Source organism: Parasteatoda tepidariorum, chromosome 7 (genome assembly GCF_982258835.1).
Source record: "Parasteatoda tepidariorum strain Cologne lab strain chromosome 7, Ptep-v5.0, whole genome shotgun sequence".
In the NCBI taxonomy this organism is placed as follows: domain Eukaryota; kingdom Metazoa; phylum Arthropoda; class Arachnida; order Araneae; family Theridiidae; genus Parasteatoda; species Parasteatoda tepidariorum.
In genome coordinates, this window is record NC_141761.1 from 86646967 (window position 1) to 86667350 (window position 20384).

At 31.1% G+C, this 20384-nt stretch overlaps 1 protein-coding gene across 1 annotated transcript; it reads left to right on the forward strand.

The window, feature by feature from the left end:
• Nucleotides 1–139: 139 nt before the first annotated feature.
• LOC107450548 (glutamate receptor ionotropic, kainate 5-like) lies at nucleotides 140–17058 on the forward strand. Its single transcript, XM_016066366.4, has 8 exons — nucleotides 140–268; nucleotides 2830–2930; nucleotides 4918–5005; nucleotides 6048–6206; nucleotides 7270–7417; nucleotides 8897–9141; nucleotides 15678–15955; nucleotides 16709–17058. Exons 1-8 carry the CDS (start codon nucleotides 140–142, stop codon nucleotides 16917–16919), a joined length of 1359 nt encoding a protein of 452 aa, XP_015921852.4. The 3' UTR covers nucleotides 16920–17058.
• Nucleotides 17059–20384: the final 3326 nt, after the last annotated feature.

The following is a 20384-nucleotide window of genomic DNA, read 5'->3' on the forward strand; positions in this document are numbered from 1 at the left end:
AAGGTAAATTACCATTAAACCAATAAAAGTTAATTAAAAAAGAGAGAAGTAAATACTTTGAAAAAGTTTTTAGAAAACTACAATATAAGTTTAACAGTTTAGTACAAACTTGTAAAATAAATAATGCAAGATAATAATCATGAACATGCAACAAAAAATTCTAAAAGATACTTTTTCCAAAAAATATTCCATACATTTGCGAGTCGTCATAAAAGATTCTGATGTAGACATGGAAGATATTACCGCTATTAAAGTTGTTTACGCTGAGGTAAGAACAATTTTTTGGAGAAAGAGTAATAATTTAAATTGAAACAAATTTTACGTAATAAAAGTATAATTTTACCTTTGTTGTTGCCTTTCATCTCACGGAATGACGTTTCCTATTGCCGAACATCTTATTTAATGACTTTGTCGATATTATATGCTAACGTTGCCATAATGACGTTGTTAATCTTCCAACTTTTTAAATTTTGTATACTCTAAAGTATTTAATCTTGTATATTAACGTTATCGCTTTTGTATACTGACTTTGCCAATCGTATATACTATGTTAATCATGTATGGCGGCAGTGTCAATTTTGCATTCTGACATTGCCAAATTCGTATACTGACGTTTTTATACCTTGTACAATGACACTGTCAATCTGGATTTGTCAATTTTGTATGCTGTTATTGTCAATCTTGCATATTGACACAGACGTATGCTTTCATTGCATTTTGTTCATCTAAAATCATCTACGGTTTCTAACCTCAAAGAATAACGTTTCTTAAAGGACAATAAAGTTTAGAAATAGTTGCATTTCATTGCTGTTAAGCTTAAGCATGTGCAGAGAGTAAACTGAGCAAGCGAACACACTTAATAACTTTTGATCTAATGATCGGATTTTTATGCTCTAAGACTAACGTATAGTTCGAGGGCCTAACCTTAAATATGCTAATTAATTGCTGCACACGACATTTTAAGCTGCAAAGCTAGATACAAAAACGTTCTCTTTCTAAAAAAGCATACCTTTTTTTCAACATATTTGGACTCTTGTTCCTCAAAATATAAGAAAGATCCTACAATCTTGAAAATGTCCCAATAACTTGATCAACAGAGTGGTTGAAAGTTTGGAGCTATTAATGTTAATTTCATTTTTTGTGTTTTTGCCATAAACTTTTTTAAGCTTATAGTAATACAAGCATATCTACTTATCTACGCAGACGCCGAAAACTAACTAACAGCAATACGCCAATATAAGTCCTATTTCTTGACTAGTCAAGTGTAACTCAGAGTTTGTCCACCAAAAAAAACTAATTTCAACACAATCGAGGTACCCGGTCTTACCTCACTCTCCCCTAATAACCAGTGCTACTGGTAACATACGAGAATGATATTAATAAAGATGATTATATTTGTTATATTGATTATTGATAATTATATTATATCATTGGTATTTATATTATATCATTGATATTGATATTAATATTATCTATTAATTCAAAAAAATTATGCATTAAAAAGTTTCTATAATAAGCGAAATGTATCTAATTAGTTACGGTTGTCTCAAAATAAAAAATAAGTCTAATTCCTGTTTGAGTGATTCTTCGTCTTGATCACAATTGTACAAATTCTTAGGAATTATGATAAACAGCTATTAGTGGAACAATTCTTTAGCTAAACACAGAGGATGCTTTGTCGTACAAGCATTATGTTTTTTCCTATAATGCCTTAGCTTCCTTAGAAAAATTGACTCTCTTTCTATTTGTTATCTTTGAGAGTTCGAATTTCTCTTACAAACAGAGTCGGGAAAGCATTCCGGTTTCAATATTTCAGTTTGAAGGAAAGTCACTCGTGTCCCACTTGCGGGACATTCAAAACCATGTGCAATAATTATCTTCTATGATTCATTGTGCGTTACGCTGATAAATCAATGTAGTTTATAGCAAGAAACTTGATTTTTTCACGTTTTTTAAACTCATCACATGACCGCTATGCAGTGAAATAATAATGAAATTTTACCTTATTTTATTTTGTATTTTTTGAAATAAACATAGAAACTATAGCATAACGATTGTACCATACATGGCCCTATATCACCCTATATATATGTGGCCCTATATATGTGTATCTAATTATAGGTAACATTAAAAAATGTAAGAAAAATGTTCAATTTTGTCAGTTTTTATAAATTTGGAGTGCGATGGGAAACCAGAAAATATTAACCGATTTTTAAAAAATTTCTAACAATTTTTTTTTTAAATAGCATTTGCACTTTAGCGTTTTGAGAATAAATTTTAAAAAAATCATTTTTTTTTTCTTTTTGCCCTTCCTAATGTAACCACAATTCAAAGTTTGATTCTATAATTCCCATTCTGTTTCTCGACATTAACTTCAGAACGATTTTGTAAAATAAAGGTCTTTAGAGAAAAACTAAAATTTTCCTATAATAATTATTTTCCAATAAATATTCGCGAATTTTTTCACGTATTTGAAGCAAAAATGTAAAAACACTCGAAATTTCAATAACGTTCAATACGTTCATAAATAAATTCATTCAATACGTTCATTAAAAAAAATGATCCGTTCAGCTCTTCCAATTTTAGCTCTGTAGTTGTATGTCTGGTTTCATTGTACTCCATACATATTTTTCTATTCAATTTCGTGATTTCAAGTTCTAACTCTAACAGATTTTGCACGGCAAAACAAAATGTACCATAAATTTGAGCACCTAAAACTGCATCGGCGTAACTTACGATTTTTAATATAGATAAATAATCATTATTTTAATGTACCTCAAACAGTTTTAAAATATCATGCATATCTTAGTATCTATTTTATTCCCTTAGTTACCACCTTTTGTAGAAATTCTGAGTGTTGACGGGAGAGAAACTCTGGGGGGTTTTATGCCCGCCATGTTCCAGGCTGTTATTCACTGGATGAACCTCACGTAAGTTCTTCAATCCCTTCCCAGTCCCAACTAATAAAACTTTTAATAATTATAGTTTCTTTTAATAATTATCGTTTATTTTAGTAATTACCGTTTGTTTTAGTAATTATCGTTACTTTCAGTAGTTATCGCTTCTTTGAGTCATCTTTGCGAAAACCACATTTAAAGCTTCCGAACGCATAGTTACCTTTTTAAGGAATATTGTAACTAGTGGTAATGAAATTACGCTGTGCTGATTTTAGGAATGAACTTTTATTAAATTCAAAACATCAAATGAGTAAGATTCCTTACATAGCAATGCTTGCATTTTTTATGAACAAGTTATTCCGTAATGCCCACTCTTAATCTATATTATTAGAATCCTTATCAAAAATAAAATAAAAAACAGTACATATTAAGGATTGCAAATAAATATTTGAACAAGTAAGAAGCTATCAAAAACTCTCAAATCTCTAGCGAGGAAGGCAAAATAATTGTAATAAGAACCTTTTGATGAGTTGGTGAAACTAGGATGTGTTTATAATTACCTCTTTTCAACTTCTCGCTATTTTTTTAGGCAATCAAACAGATTTCTACTTCCAGTATCGCTTTTCACAGTAGTGATTTGTTAGATTTCAATTGCTCGTTTGTTTTTCCGGAAACATTAATTTTTATTTCATAATATGCATTTACTTCATTTTTGGCAAAGTTTCTAAAAATATTATTTAAGTATAGACTTTATGAATTACCCTACAAGGTGGTAACCAAAATAATTTGAAATAAAATATATTTAATCAGAAATGAAAAAATGAAACCATAAATTTTGCTATATCTCGAAATATAAAGGCAAAATCTTCCGATTAATTATACTTATGAAACTGGTGTCTTGGCATGACAAAGAGGATATTAACTGCGTTTAGTATCTCCTGGTGAAAAACTGGTGAGCTAGCGTTCCTATATCTATCTCGAAAACAGAACAAGTTATGAAGGGAAGTGAATTATAAACATTAGAACATTTTCGGTTTAGTACAAATAGACACCGTATCAACATTAATCATAAGAGTTAAAAGCTTTAAAATGTATGTTTGTATGAGATTTTCGAGGTTTCCAAAACTGTTGTGAAGTGACGAAAAAAGGGAATAACTATAGTCACTATGAGATACCTTTATTTCCACGTAGAGCGCTCACTAGAAGCTTTCTTTTCTTTCCTTTTTTTATCTTCTTTTCTATTCAAAATTATTACTGTAAGTCACAGCGTAATAAACTCACGAATACTCATTTCTTTCTTAGCATTAATGCCTACAAAACCACTAGATATCTGATTTACCAAATAGCGAGAAAAAGAATGTTTCAGAAATTTTTACCTGACTCGGTTGTTGTATGGACTTGAAACTAATAAATTAAAGGTGCAACGTTTAGACATCTCACAAATCAGTTAGAATTTGCCACAATTTACTGAAATCGGAGATGAACTTAGAATATTGAATTATACCTCGAAAACATTGAAACACTCCACACACACGAATCGATACACTTACACTATTTATTTTCTCAATCTCAATGAATAATTAATTAGGATGCGCAAAGCGCCATCTGTGGACTATAGAATTACACAATATCTATTCATATTAGATCGATGCTACTTAATTATTTTAGGATTAAAATGTTCCCCTTATCTTGCACCGTTTTTGAAATAAAGACACTAGTTACTACGTTTTCCACTATGCGGCGCTGTAGTAATTCTTTTGAACGTAGCACATAGCTAATTCACTTATCTCCACTCATATAACTATAGCTGAAGCTGTTACAAAGTTAAAAAGGTGGATCTGGATTTTAATTGTATTAAACTTATTCAATTAGTCAGTGAGAAGTTGATGGTAGAGTTTCATCTTTTATTTGCAAAATAAAACCAATTAAAGTTTAAAATTAAAGATAAGTATTTTGTCCAAACAGATTTTCTATTTATCTTTATTTTTCCAAAACAAAAACTGAAATGAAATATTTTCAGGGCAACATGGATTAGGGAACCAGAAGATAAATATGGAACATGGGAAAATGACACTTGGACAGGAATGTGCGGAATGCTCTTCAGAAATGTAACACAAACTAACATTATTTATGTATAATTATTTATATTATCTTTTTAACATATTTTGTTACTTAAATAGAATGTTTTTCCCGGACAATTTTTAGAAAAAAGTATGTATGTAGGTACTTTTAATTACGTCGCACAAGAGGAGCACAATGCAACAGTTTAGGAAACATCCCTGGGGATGATCCGAAGCTTGGCGATCCGAAGACACCCTATCACAAATTTGATCCTCTGCAGAGGTGATCTCATTTATGAGACCACTTCTTCAATTTTGACATAAATCAGAAGGGGAAACAAATTTTCTCAAGTTTATGTACCCATGATACTGCACAGCCACCTACCATAGGACTTTCGATTCCACAAATTGTACGAGCACGTATATCGAACGTATTCGGTGGGTCTGAGCGGAATCGAGGATCGAAGTCTGATTCTTTAACCATTTATTGCAGCCGGGGAAATTTTATTAATGTGTGGTTCATGAAAAAAATAAACCATTTTAGTTTAAAAACTATTGGATTGGGAATTTAAACAATAACAAAATCCTGAAACCGAAGTAACTTTTAACATGTGCTGTCGTTAGCTCCGCTTATGTTATGTATAGGAGGAGACATTTGAACAGGCTTGATATTCTAGGAGGTTTTATTATTGTGATTTATGCTTATATTTGAGAGTAATTTTATCATGCACAAGATTTTTATATAACTTATAAATAGGTCATTAGCATTAAATCAATTTAAGAAAAAGATTAAGATGACACAAATACAGTGATTTGCCATGTTTTGAGTATTATCCCTTATTTAGCTATATTTGTGTAAAATATCTCCGTTTGTAATTTTTTGGGTGCTTGTTGCATGCTTGTGGAGTTGTTTAAATTAATTTGTTGTCGGATACCCTACAAACGAAACAAAAAAATGCGTTATATTGTAAGCACTACAAGCATAATAATATTGTAATATTGGCGTAAGCAATATAATATTGACGTAAACAAGCAGGAAGCGAAGCCCCATAGTTTGATTAGTTTATTAATAAGACGGTTTTTTTCCTAGGAAGTTGATGCTATTGTCAATCCACTTCTGCCTGATGATAATTATGCTAAAGTTTGTCACTACACTAATCCCATCTTATATGAATCTTATACATTTCTGTCAGGCAAAGAAATAAAGGATGGGGGTCTATTTCTCTATTTCAGTGTTCTAGAACCACCAGTAAGTTATACCAGACTAATTCCTTTTTATTCATACTTAAAATTTTAACTTGGACATGATTATGAATTACTAGACCAAATGACAAGCTTTTGCACACTTTCTGATAAATAATTGAAACTGTTTTTTCTTTCTGTACACATATCAAATCTTCTATCTAGTCTGGAAAGATTCTTATTTACTAGTACGATCCCATATCCTGTTTTTACACTAATTCATGTAGAAATGATCTTGGAGTGCAGTTATTTTCAGTGAAAAAAATAAATTAATAAAATGAAAAACTCTTTTAGCAAATTCATATAAGAGCCCATAATTTTTTTCACCAAGAATTTCTGGCTTTAGATTAAAATATTCCAACAGTTGACTTTTGCAAATCACTTCGCTCGTCATTTTCTTTTCGTTTTGATGCATGTGTCGAGTTGTTTTTATGTAACATATAAGTATTTATGGTAATAGGTTTGTGTACGGATCAAAAATTAACGAGTTCGAGTATGTACCGCTGTTCTTCAACTGGGTTGCTAAGTTTACTGAAAGATGTTTCGCTTATGACAGACACAAAAACGTGTCAATAAATCAGACACAAAAACGCATTTTTTTAGAATAAACATATCTTTTTTCGATAGATTCGAAATTTTGTTCTTCAGAATATGGGAGAGGAATCCGTAATCTGGAAAAAGTGAACACCATAGTTTAGTGAGGAGAACGGTCAGACGTTTGATGTTTATTTTATTACTGACGTATTTAACCTTTATAACTATTTTAGAGAATTAAGAAAAATTGAGTTATTTCACGCAAAAAAAGAAATATTTATTATATTTTATTATTTAATTCAATTTAATATTTTATTATTTAATTTAATATTTTGTTATTTGATTTAATATTTTATTACTTGATTTAATTTATTATTTTATTATTTTATCGTTGGTGGAAACTTTAGAGCCTTCCGCAAAGTAACAGCATTAATAAATTTAACCACCCTTGTTTTTTGCACTTTCTTCTACAGAAACTATTAGTTGAAATAACATGATTTATCTCAATCACATTTACCTTTTAATTCTTCCTACAGGTGTGGAACAGCATTGGACTTTCTCTTATTGCCATCACTATTGCTTCCGCACTCCTGTTTTTGAGGCTCACATTTAGAAATAAAAGCACTTGGCTTTTTGCACTAGGGCAATATCTTTGGGTGTACGTTGTTTACATGCTTCGCCAAGGTAAGTCATGACTGCAATTAATTTAAATGTTTGTTTTTTAAATATTTCTAAAGCTTTTTTAAAAGAATTATCATTGTGGAATTTAAATTCACGAGACTCAAACTCTTACAAATCAAAAGTAAGGCTATTTGCACCACATAAAAGTGCAATTTAAATTTTAAAAAAGAAGATATTAATAACTTTTGTTCTTGTGATCAGATTTCAACGTTCTAAGACGCAATCAGAATGGTTTGAGAGTCAAACCATTCATCCTTAAATATGCTACTTAATTAGTGCAGAAGGTATTTTTTGCTAAGAAATCAGACACAAAAACATGCTTTCTTGGAATAAACCTACCTTTATTTTGACAGATTTGGATTCTTTGCCCTTGAAATATAGGGCGTAGTCGTAATTTGGAAAATATCTGTCTAATAATTTGTCAAGAGGGATATCGAAAGTTCCCTCAGTGTTAATTACCTTTTTTTACTCATTTCATCATATTTCTGGAATAACTTTAAATTCATACATTTTCTACGCCAGTGTTTCCCAAAGAGTGGTACGCGTACCCCCAGGGGTACGGGAACAGTTTAGCAGGGGTACGCATTCTTATGCGAAATATCTTGCAAAAAAGGAAAATTTAAAAAACTTTTATTTGAAAACATAGCTAGCCATGAAAATTTACGATTATGTATTTTTCTATTGGCTATTTTTTGCAGAGTTAACAGTTAATAATTAGTGGTGTCAACAGCCAGATGTGATTTTTAACTTTTGTGCAATTTTTTTAGTAAAAAATGCATTCATTTTTTTATTAGTGGTACACAGCGTTACGAAAAATTTAGAAAGGGTACACCAAAGTCATAAGTTTGGGAAACACTGTTCTACGCAGTTATAAAATCTTCGACTCACGGATAATTCCTTTTAAAAAATTATAACTATTTATCATTAATTACTTAATTTAAAAAAGCCAAAAAAAATGTGTTTTAAGGCATACAAATTTCAGCATCTTATCTATAGCAGAATAACTTTAAATGACAAAAATAGCTCTTAAGAAAGCAAAGTTTGAAAACACTATATTTTTCTCAATATAATATAGATTTAAAAATAACTTATATATTTCAAAATTATATATATTCAATAGATTTCTTACATATATTTCTTATACATATTTCGTATATATATTTTCAATATATTATTCTTATATATTTCAACACTATATATTTCAAAATAACTTGTAAGAAAGGGCCAAACTTTTGCACTTTTACACCAGCAAAAATTAACTTGAGTACTCTGAGATAAAAATATGAGTCGATTAGGTGAATAGTTTACTGCACATCAAATGAATTTTTAACTGACCGATATCTTTGATGCAAAATAATCGAAATTTTTTTTAATGCAAATCTTTAAAAGCAGTTGAATCCACCTTTAAATAATCATTCTTTTCATTGGTTTTTAGTGTCACGTCTTACGCTTACTTACAGTTGTTTCTGTTTTATATTTCAGCATTAAGCGAGCGATGGATGTTCCGAGCAAGTAAAATTCCAATTGCTACTCTAATGCCCTTCTTAGTGATATTGTGGATAATAGGCGTTTCATTTTTAGTTATGACTGTATTTCAAAGCTTACTGGTGTCCAAACTTACTATAGTCAAAGCACAACCTGTTGTCGATTCAGCAACAGATCTCATAACCAAGAAAAATGTTTTAGGATGGACGGTGCCTGAAATCGAATTGCAAGAAGTTCTGAAAGTAAAGTTTAAATTCAAATAGTACAATTAAGCTGCGACAAATTCAGCATCTGATTGTGACAATTTAATAATCAGTCAATTTAACTGATAATTAGAAGGCCGTTTCTAGAGTTAAATATGGAATCGACTTGTAAGCTAGAAAACGAATTAAATTTTTTAACAGATTGGTGTATTTCAAACGAAACACACCATTATGAGAGTCTAAAAAATAGGTTTTAAATTGAATTATAGTAAGTCGAATTAAAAACAAAAGAATAAAAACTAAAACAATAGAGTCTCATAATTAATGAAAACAATTGTATCATGAAACAAATAAAAACAGTGGTATGACGTTACTAATAAAAACATTAGTATCGCATAATAAATAAAAACAATAGTATCACATAAAGGATAAAAACAAATTTAGTTTTTTATTCTTTTAATTTTTCCAATCTTTTTGAATTATGCTCAAAATAGTATGTATGTTAAATTTGTGATCAATTAAGAAAAACTTTTAAAAATATTAGCTAATGACTTAAAAATTTATTTATTTTTATCCCATATTTTCTGTAAGTGTAAGTTTCCGTTGTGCGCTGTTGCAGATTTCATTCTGCATACGATTTTTTGAAATCATTTGCACACCAATAAACCTCTTTAAACATCAATATAATACATTTCAATTAATATTAAGATTATTATCTTTTTGTTACTTTAGCTTTTAAGAATTATTTAATAAGTTTAAACTGCAAAATTACTCTTATGGTAACATCTTAGTAAAAAAAAGTGATTTCGTTTGCTTTTATAACATTCTCTTGTCATGACGCCAAAATAAACATGTTTCTGTTGAGGACGCGAACTCTATTCAAATATACTTAGAGTTCAGTATATAACCCAGAAATATTTTCTGATTCCAAGATAATCCAAATATATTATAAATATAATTTAAAATTTTTCAATAAAAAAACAAGTGGCTTAAAAAATTAATAATACAAACAAATTTTAAATTTATTTGTCAAACATTTGCATATTAACTCATATGTTAAAGATCAATTTGTTTAAACTAATCTGGAATAATTATTTCATATATAATTTATAAATTTAAATTAGAATTACCTTTTAAAGTATTTACTTAATACAAGAACGTACGATCATAGTTCTTGAAACTTTTACTGTAAATATAGTTTCAAAGCAAAAAAAAATTTTAATTATAGTTATGAATTAAAAGTTCTAATAAACATTGATTTTTAGTAAATTCGCGATCGCAACGAACTATAGGGGGCGTTGTTGCATGAGACTAATACCTGCGATTTTTATATGAACAATCATTCAGTTACTCTAGAGACGTCGTTAATGTAGCACGTAGCATTGCAACGTTCCTTATTTATTGTGGCTAATTAAATTTAAAAAAGAAAAATGCTTGATATTCTTTCTTATGCAAACGAAAACAAAATGATATCTCTTTTTATTAGAGAAGGAATATCCAAAACACATCGGAAAAATATTTGTACATTAACAGAAAAAAATATGTATATTCTTATAAGAGTTAAAACCTAATGCCCGAGAAATAGTATTACTAAATTTAATGATATAACATGAAAGGCCCATTTAAACTTTACATTCTATAGTTTTAAGAATCATATTACTTCAAAAATTAAAATGAACAAAAAGTATACATAAGCCTCATAATTTTATGAAATTTAATTTTGTAAACAAAGTTTTTTGACAACAATTTTTATCAAAAAATTTCAAGTTTCAATAAAAATCATTATTTAGAAACTAAGAAACGTAAAATAAAGAATGCTGACGAAACAAAAACAACAAAAAAAAACAATTCTTTTTTGTCGCCATTTCTAGTGCTACGAAAATTCGTCTTTGGGATTTGCCAAAAAACAAAACAAGATGCAATTTTATTATTTCAGGAGGGAAATATTTTACCGAAAAAACGAAAATGTACCAAGTCCCACAACATAAAACTTTATCTTGGTAAACGTACGTTTTGGAAATGTTATTTCATTTGGAATCTTATTTATCAGAGTTCATATGGCGATATGATTGCTTTGAATCTATGCTAAACTCTATATCGGCTCATTTTCCACCGAAATCCGATTGACTATTCTGATTTTAAATAAAGTGTTTTATTTTATGAATTGTCGCAAAAATTTTAAGTGTAGATTGGCGGCACTTAAAAACCGCCAAATCTGTAGCGGCGGTGGCGTTAATACGTAAGTACCGAATTTTTATTCCATACTTTTCTGAATCATATTACTTCAAACATTGGAATATACAAGAAGTATACATAAACACATAACGTTATACCATTTAAATTTTCAAAAAAAGTATTTTGAGAACAATTTTTATCAAAAAATTATAAACTAAAAAGCGGAAAATAAAGAATTCTTAGGATAAAAAAACGATTTTAAGAATTCTTTACATTGAAATAAAAACTTTCATATTGTTTCTTTTTTTATTATTCTTATAGTTCTTAATCAGACGTAAAAAACCATTCTGTAGAGAACCATCATCAAATGAAAAAAAAATATTTACAAGCAAATTTTTTATTGTAAAAATCATTGCACTTACCTGATTTATAATTCCCGGAGAATTCCAAAATGATAAGTTCCTTGTTTGAAAACTTTATTCTCAAATAAAAGATACTTAGTTTATCCCTTCATTACTTTTAGATAACATACTACACAGCAAAATTTTATAATTGATACGAATTTGAATATGTAGCTAAAAACAGAATAGCTGAATTCTAGTTGAACTTATTCTTTCAAAACTAAAAAATACTTACCAAGAAAACGATTAAAATTAATTAAGAATCAGCACAAATGGCACTATTTCAAGTAACTTGGATAATTTTTTATTGTTGTTTTCCGAATTATATGCATACAGAAATATATACTATTCTATAACGAAGAAAAATATGTTATAACTATTACAATTCTGTATGTTCTGAATTCATATTTATTCACTGGAATGACGAAAGTAATGTTAACTTCACTTTAATTCGTAATGAATTGAAGACAGAAGAAATGCATTTTACCTTAATACACACATCTGTAACAGTATCCGAAATCGGAAGTCATCAGTTGCAAGTTTGTTGATAATAGAAATTAAAAATTATTGAGGAATTTTTCTTCAAATGTTTGGCGTGTTCTGTTCCTGAAATATTTACTAATATTCTGGAGATTTTTTTCAAGTTCTTCGGCCTTTTCCTTAGGGAAATTTTGTTTCTTATTTGCTGCTAAAAAATGGCGTCTGATTCATTCAATGATTTTGATGGAACTAAATGAAAACGTGATAAATTAATGTCTGATATTTACAGGCTCCCGCTAGATGGCGTACTCGAGCGTTGCGATCGCGAATAAGAAATCGTTTGGTTCAAACATTTGCTTTTTTATCGTTTTCTTAAATGTTGTATTTGAATTTAAGACTTAAGATCAAGTCATATCCTTTTCATGTCTTTTTTTCAAATAGCAATCAACTCTTAATAAATTTTATGTTTTCAGAATTTGAAAGCAAAATTACTTGTACAATTTTCGAACTATATATTATATTAAACTTTTAAAGCAAAAAGAATTTAAATCAATAAGAATTGGATACTTGCAAGCGAAGAAGAAGTTAGTTGAGTATGCCTAGCCATATGATTTAAATCAGATTTAATTGGAGATGGATACCTTTAACTTACGTCACGCGTGTGTGTCGCCGCTGGGTTGCATTTGAATCGACAAATTACCTACGATGACGTCACTTGCAGGCATCCAATTACTTTAAATATATATAATGTTCTCGCTTTGAATTACATTATATTTTACATTCATATTTTCTTTAGAAACATAAATTTAAAATTATTGTTATAAATAGTTTTCCTAACATAGAAAGTAAAAAAATTAATAAACTTTGTTTGAATAAAAATAATATATATATATATATATATATATATATATATATATATATATATATATATATATATATATATATATATATATATATATATATATATATATATATATATATATCTATATATATAAAAATCTCTTGTCACAGTTTTAGTGGTTAAACTCCTCCTAAACGGCTCGACCGATTTTGATGAAATTTTATATGTATATTCAGTAGATCTGAGAATAGGTTTATAACTAATTTTTTTTCATTTTTTGGACAGATTTAACGTATATTTTAAATATATCTTTATTTAATCATATTCCAACCCAAACTAGACATAGAAACATGATAAATCAAAAACAATATTCATGCACGTTTCAACAAGTCATATTAAACTCTAATACTTATGCTCGCCCTTAAAAGAAGAACACCAAATGTACTTGCAAGTATGTGAATAAAGGCAATGATATGGCAGTATTTCGAGTTGAAAATACCAATGTGACTGCTCTTCCAGTGAATGACAACGATGAAGTAACGCTGTACCAAATTGGCCGGTACATCACCTCCAATGAAGCTACTATGGCTCTATGGCCACAGTGTTGAAGCACTGTAAAATTATTATCTGGGAGGAATGCACTATGCCACACAAACATTCGCTTGAGGCGTTGAACAGGACATTAAAAGATATAATAAACAATGACAAATTATTTGGCGGCAGTTCAGGTGATTTCAGACAAACACTTCCCGTCATTCCACGTTCAACGTACGCTGATGAGATCAATGCTTGCTTGAAATCATCTCCACTGTGGAGTAATGTTCAAATTTTCAACTAAAAGTAAATATGCGTGTCCAAATGCTTCAAGATCCATCTGCTGAAACATTCTCAAAATAATTGTTAGATATCGGTGATGAAAAAGTTACTAAGGATGAGACTGGATGCATAAAATTACCGGACGATTTCTGTACAATCATTGATTTACAAGATGCTCTCATTAACCTAATATTTCCCGATGCACACACACACCGATGTTCACTGCAGAAAGGGCGATTTTAGCAGCAAAAAATGTGGACGTCAACGAATTGAATCTGAAGATACAACAGTTATTGCCAGGTAACTTGGTGACATATAAATCCGTTGATACAGTTTGAGATCTTATTGAAGCTGCAAATTTTCCTACAGAGTTTTCAAACTCATTGCATTTACCAGGCATACCACCGCATAATTTAGTACTCAAATTTGGATCTCCGGTAATTTTGCTTCTTAATTTGAACCCACTACGGCTGTGCAACGGCACGCCATTGGTCGTTAAAGAATTAATGAACAACGTTATCGAAGTCATTATTTTAAATGACAAATTCCGGGGTGAAAGTATATTACTTCCACGAATCCCTATTATACCCACAGATGTGCCAATTCAATTAAAACGCATTCAGTTCCCCATTAGATTGGCATTTGCATTGACAAGACCAAACAATGTCTGTGTCTTAGATTTGAGCACACCATGTTTTTCACACAGACAGTTATAGGTGGCATGCTCTCGAGTGGGCACACCATCCAGTTTATTTGTGTTAGCTAAAGATGGAATGACAAAAAAAAATATTGTTCACTCCATTGCACTAAGAGATTAATATTTTTGACTAATATTTTCAGAATTCGTTGTATATATAATTTATAAGAAAAGTTACAATAAATTAAAAAGAAAACTATTATTTGGTGTGTTGTTTCACATTCCGTTATCGTTCACAGCTCTCCATGCCTCTCACTCATATACCACACTTACAATAAATAAGATATATTTTCATACTCTAGAAATAATTCATATGGCGAAACAACGTTTGCCGGGTCAGCTAGTATATATATATATATATACTAGCTGACACACACACACACACACACACACACGCACGCACGCACGCACGCACGCACGCACACACACACACACACACACACACACACACACACACATATATATATACTAGCTGACCCGGCAAACGTTGTTTCGCCATATGAATTATTTCTAGAGTATGAAAATGTGTGTGTGTGTGTGTGTGTGTGTGTGTGTGTGTGTGTGTGTGTGTATATATGTATATATATTTTTTTTTAAATGAAACTAATCATAGTTCATTTAAAATACAATACACTCTAAAAATAAAGTTTATAAATTAAGTAAAGTTTAAAAGAATTAATTAAGCTTTTTGAAAAAGTATTAAAATATTATTCTTACTCCCTTTAAATATTATTAGTATTATTAGTATTATTCGCAGAAAACTGACATCAAAGAAATACGTGAAAAGTATACAAGGGAGTATTCAGAGGCAAATTAAAGATCAGAGTCAATTGCGTGACCACTTTCCTGCACGCTGCTAAAGGCATACTAAAAAGTATATGTTATAAAAAGTATTTCATCAAAGAAAAAGAACTACAATATGTGATAAAAAAAATCATATAAATTAATAACTAATACAAAGAAAAGAGCACTTTTAATAACAAGACAATTTATCTATCTATCATACAACATTCTATTCTTGTTCTACTTATGAACTTCCCCTAGACAAGCGTGGAGAACTTTCCTTACTAGAAATTGTTCTACTCAAATTATTAACTTATTCTACTTAAATTTGTTACTTAAATTTTCTACTTCCTAATGTTAATGGTTCTGTATCCATCTTCAGGACTCTGGTATATCAGCATATGAAAAACTGTGGGACAAACTTGAGCCAGAAATGACAACTGAAGACGTTTTGACTGATAAATATATCAAGCAAGTAGAAAAAGGAAAAGCTGCAATCGTTCATGGTCAGCTCATCATGCGAAATGGCTTGAGTGAATACTTTAAAAAACACGGAAAATGCAACTTGCATGTCTCTAGCAACGTCATATATCCGTTTCCGTTATTGGTTGCTTTAAGGAAATCGCTATCTAAAGAGTTTGTGGAAAAATTCAATGCTGGGTGAGTTTTTTAAAAGCACTATGAAATTTTCGAATTTCCCTGGACATTCAAAAAAAAACTTTATTTTGCTTTTAAACGTTGTTAATTTTTTATACTTATAATAAACACAAATAGCCGACCGGCCTGTGTAGGGGGCAGGGAACTGTCCTTGCATCAGAAAGGTTCTAGGTTTTAATCCCGGTCAAGGTATGGATGTTCTTTCCTTCTCGGTACTATCTGTCCTTAATGTGGGAGCGACGTTGGCCCACCTAATATGGTACCCCTGTAAGAGAGGTCAGCAAAATCTCCCTGTAGATACCTGAATTGACGGATGTTAACACAGACGGGCATTAGAAAAAAAAATAAACACAAATAACGCTTGGTAAATATCTTACAATTGCACTCGCTTTATAAACAGAGCGTTGAAAAGGCATTTTTAAATTTATTGCTACAATTAAATTTTCTTTTACTCTTCAGATGTTGTTACAAAAAAGCTAATAGAAAATCTTTAAAACAAATTATAAAACATTCGAACATTTTTTAACATAAAACATTTTTTTTATATATACTCATATATCATTTAATTTAAATAAAGATTTGGTTAATTTTTCCTCAGATATATAAATATATATATTGAAGGTGATGATTGCGCTAAAACGCCGTATATAATTCTCCTTCATTCTTTACTCTATCAACATTTAAAATACGCTCTTCACTCTCAGTTTTAGGATTAATTTATACTGATTGCCCTAAAATTATTTATTGTTGTTTCAGCATGACTAGACTCATAGCTGCCGACATCAGTGGAAAGTGGTTCAAGCCAGTGTTTCAAGCATCTAATTTGTGCACAAGTTATTCTGACAATGAACTAAAGCCTTTAGAGCTGAAAAATATTTTGGGAGTAATTGTTATTTGGTGTTTTGGAATAGCAACATCCATTTTATGTTTTATTGTAGAAATTTGCTTCAACAAAAAAATTCAATAGAACTCTTCTGATGACAAAATAAAAATAATTATAAGAGAAGAAAAACATCTGTGAACCAGTTATAGTTTATCGTGCATGAATCATGATCATGACGAATGAACTAGAACCTTTACAGCTTAAAAATATTTTGAGATTTATTGTTATTTAGTGTTTTTGAATCGCAACATCCATTTTGCGTTTTATTGTAAAAATTTGCTTCAACAAAAGAATTCAATCAAACTCTTTTGATGACAAAAGAAGAACAATGATAAGGAAAGAAAAAAACATCTATGAGCCGGTTGTAGTTTATCGTGCTTGGATCATAATCATATCACGCATCCTAAAAAACAATTTCATGGTTATCTATATAAATAAAACATTTACATCTGTCAATAAGCTTGAATTTCTTTTTCTGACATAAGTATCCTGTATTAAAGTGAAATAATTTTAGAAAGAAGAAAATGTTCTGGCTTAAACAATTTTCTTTATTGTTATAGCTTCTAATTTCTTTAAGTTTTCTAATATGTGAACAATTTTACTAAGACCTTTCGCCCCTTCGACTTATTAAACTACGTTTTAAAAATTCATGCGATATACTGTATATTCAAGAGTACATACGGGATTTACATCTGGATTCTGAGAATTCCAGTTCAGTCTTTTAACGCCCATTTCGTCGAATCATGGCTACAAAGGTGTGGTGGCTCAGGGGATAGAGCGTTCACCTTCCAATAAGGTGAATCGAGTTTGAATCCCAGCGAAGGCTGGTCGATACGAATTCCGCATCCGGCTTGCACCGACCACAGTGCTGACGTAAAATAACCTTAGTGGAATAAAGATCATGAGTTAGAGTCCCCTTGCCATCAGGCTAAATGCGGGAGGTTTCGTGGTTTTCCTCTCCATGCAACGCAGATGCCGTTTAGTTCCATCAAGAGGTCCTCCACGAAAGCAAAATTTTTGCTAGTGCCTGATCCAGGAGCTCCCTTGTGTTCGGAAGTGGGTTCAAAATAACAAGGCTGCGGAATTGAACATTAGTAGTCGTAAACCCAAAAAATAGTGTCGGCTGTTCAACGACGGTTATTAAAAAAATTTAAAAAATCACACATGTCTCGCTACTGTGTGAATGGAGAAGTTATCCTGCTGGAAGAGAAATGGGCCTTACCGCAAATATTGCCTTATAGTTAGGTGAGTAGTAGTAGTCATCATAAATTTCAAAGTTCATGTTTCCAGCCACGGAAGCCTTCCCACACAATTAATAAGCCTCCACCTTGCTTTATTAATGGAGAATAAATTATCTTCTTTTTCATATGCTAATGCATTTACTTATTTTTTGTTTATTTTTTGTGGCAAATTACTTTTGCATTACATAAAACGAAACAGTGCACCAGGGAAGAAAAGAGGAAAACTTTTTCATTGGACAGCGAAATGGAAGTTCATTGATGGTGAGTAAATTGTGATAATTTTAATGTGGCTTAACCGATTACCAAAGACTGTTAGTTTATTTGTTTCATTTTTTAATGTTTTTTATTTATTTTTTATTTTTATATATATTTTTTTAAATTATCTATTTATTTTGAAAAATTAAACGAAAAAAAAATTTTTTTTCTTAATCTGATGGGTTCAGAGATACTACCATTTCAAATAACTTATACCCCCATTTTAATTTTTGTTGGTGCCAGCCCCTAGGGGAAGCAATATGCATATTACGTGCAGGTCGAATTCAAGTACTTTTTTCTGGAGAATCCAAATCTGCAATAAAAAATAGAATTTCAAATTTAAGATATCAAAGTTACCGTCATTTAGCATCCAGGAAGTCGGGTTCTAGTTCGAGTTTGGTATCACTGGATATCTCTTAAAAAATAATGAATGCATCGGTTTTCACTTTTTCGATCTGATTTATATTTCTTGAGATATTTGACCGTTTCTGAGCTTTTTTATAGTTCACATTCGCTTTCTTTGTGTCCAATTATAACATAAAATCGAATGGCTTTATTTCAACGGGACACGTCCCGCAGTGGACTGATCGTTTAGACACGGTTCCCAGCAGATCACTGAAGTCAAGCATCTCTGACTGCCATCAGTGTGCGGGTGGGTGACCACTTGGTTTAGTCTGCGTAGTAACCGAGAGTGTGCGGTATTGGTCCTCATTAAACTGTTCTACCGTGAAGTGCTCGACTTCGCGTGCTTATCGTCTGCCTACCGAAGTGGGGATCAACTCTGCAGAGGTTCAAAATTGTGATGGCATGTCTTCGGATCATCATCCGGTATATTTCTCAGACCGTCGCCAATATCCCATTGTGCAGCTCTATTGCGACGTAACTGAACTACAACAACAACTTCAACAGAGAGAATGAGAACTTCGAGAAATATTATATGTCTCCCTGATAATAATTTTCAACGTTTTCAACAGTTCTTTTTCGTTTTTATTTTAGCAAAAGCCATAATTTAGCTTATTTTATTCATTTTCAATATATACACTCTCCAAAATGCAAAATCCAGAACTAGACTGAAAGACGAAACTGTCCCTTGAACTGCGAAATCAACTGCCTGATTGGCAAGTTTTTCGAGGCAAAATATTTTATTTATGAAGTTGGGAGTCTGCTGAAAGTCGTTCAATCACTTAGGTAGGTACTATATTTGCGTCGCACAAGAGCTGCACGCTGGGCTATAGGTGACGTTAAGGGAAATATCCCTGAAGATGATCCCAAAACATGTCATAGCAATTTTGATCCTCTGCAAAGAGGATGGCTCCCCTGCTTTGGCAGCCCGACGACCTGCGCGCGAAGTCGAACTCTTTACGGCAAAACAGTTCTACGAGAATCGGTACCGCGCACTCTCGGTTCCTACGCAGGCTGATCAAAGTGGTCACCCACCCACTTACTGACCATAGCCAGTTGATGCTTGACTTCAGTGCTCTACTGGGAATCGTGTCTTTGCGATCAGTCCACTGCGGGACTCAAACACTTATGGGTTCACAGAAAACATAATTCGGAATCGCTGCTAAAGGATCATTCTCACTGCACTTCTGATGACTGGCGAGAAATATACTAATACTGATTGGCAAGATTTTCACGGAAAAAAAATTCCCGACAGTTATATTATCATTCTCCCTCGAGGACGATTGGAAGTGCATGAACTACGTGCCGTGAGAATAGCCCTTATATTAGTAAAATGCGATAGCAAGTCTCAGGAGTGGTCTGAGAAGCAAAATGCTTCATAGACCGTTGCCACCAACTCAGTTGTGAAGCCCTAGTGCGACGCAAATAATATAGATGGTTAATGTAAACAATAACAATATTTCAAGAACCGGAAGAAGTTTAGAAAACTTCCGGTGCATCCCTCCGTTTATGTTGTGCTTACGAGGCGTTGTCTGAACAAGCTTAATGTCTCTTGAAAGTCTTATTATTGTGATTTGTGGTTAAATTTAAGTTTAAACTTAAGTGTAAATTTACCATTTATAAAAGTTTTCTACAATTTAAAATTTTAACT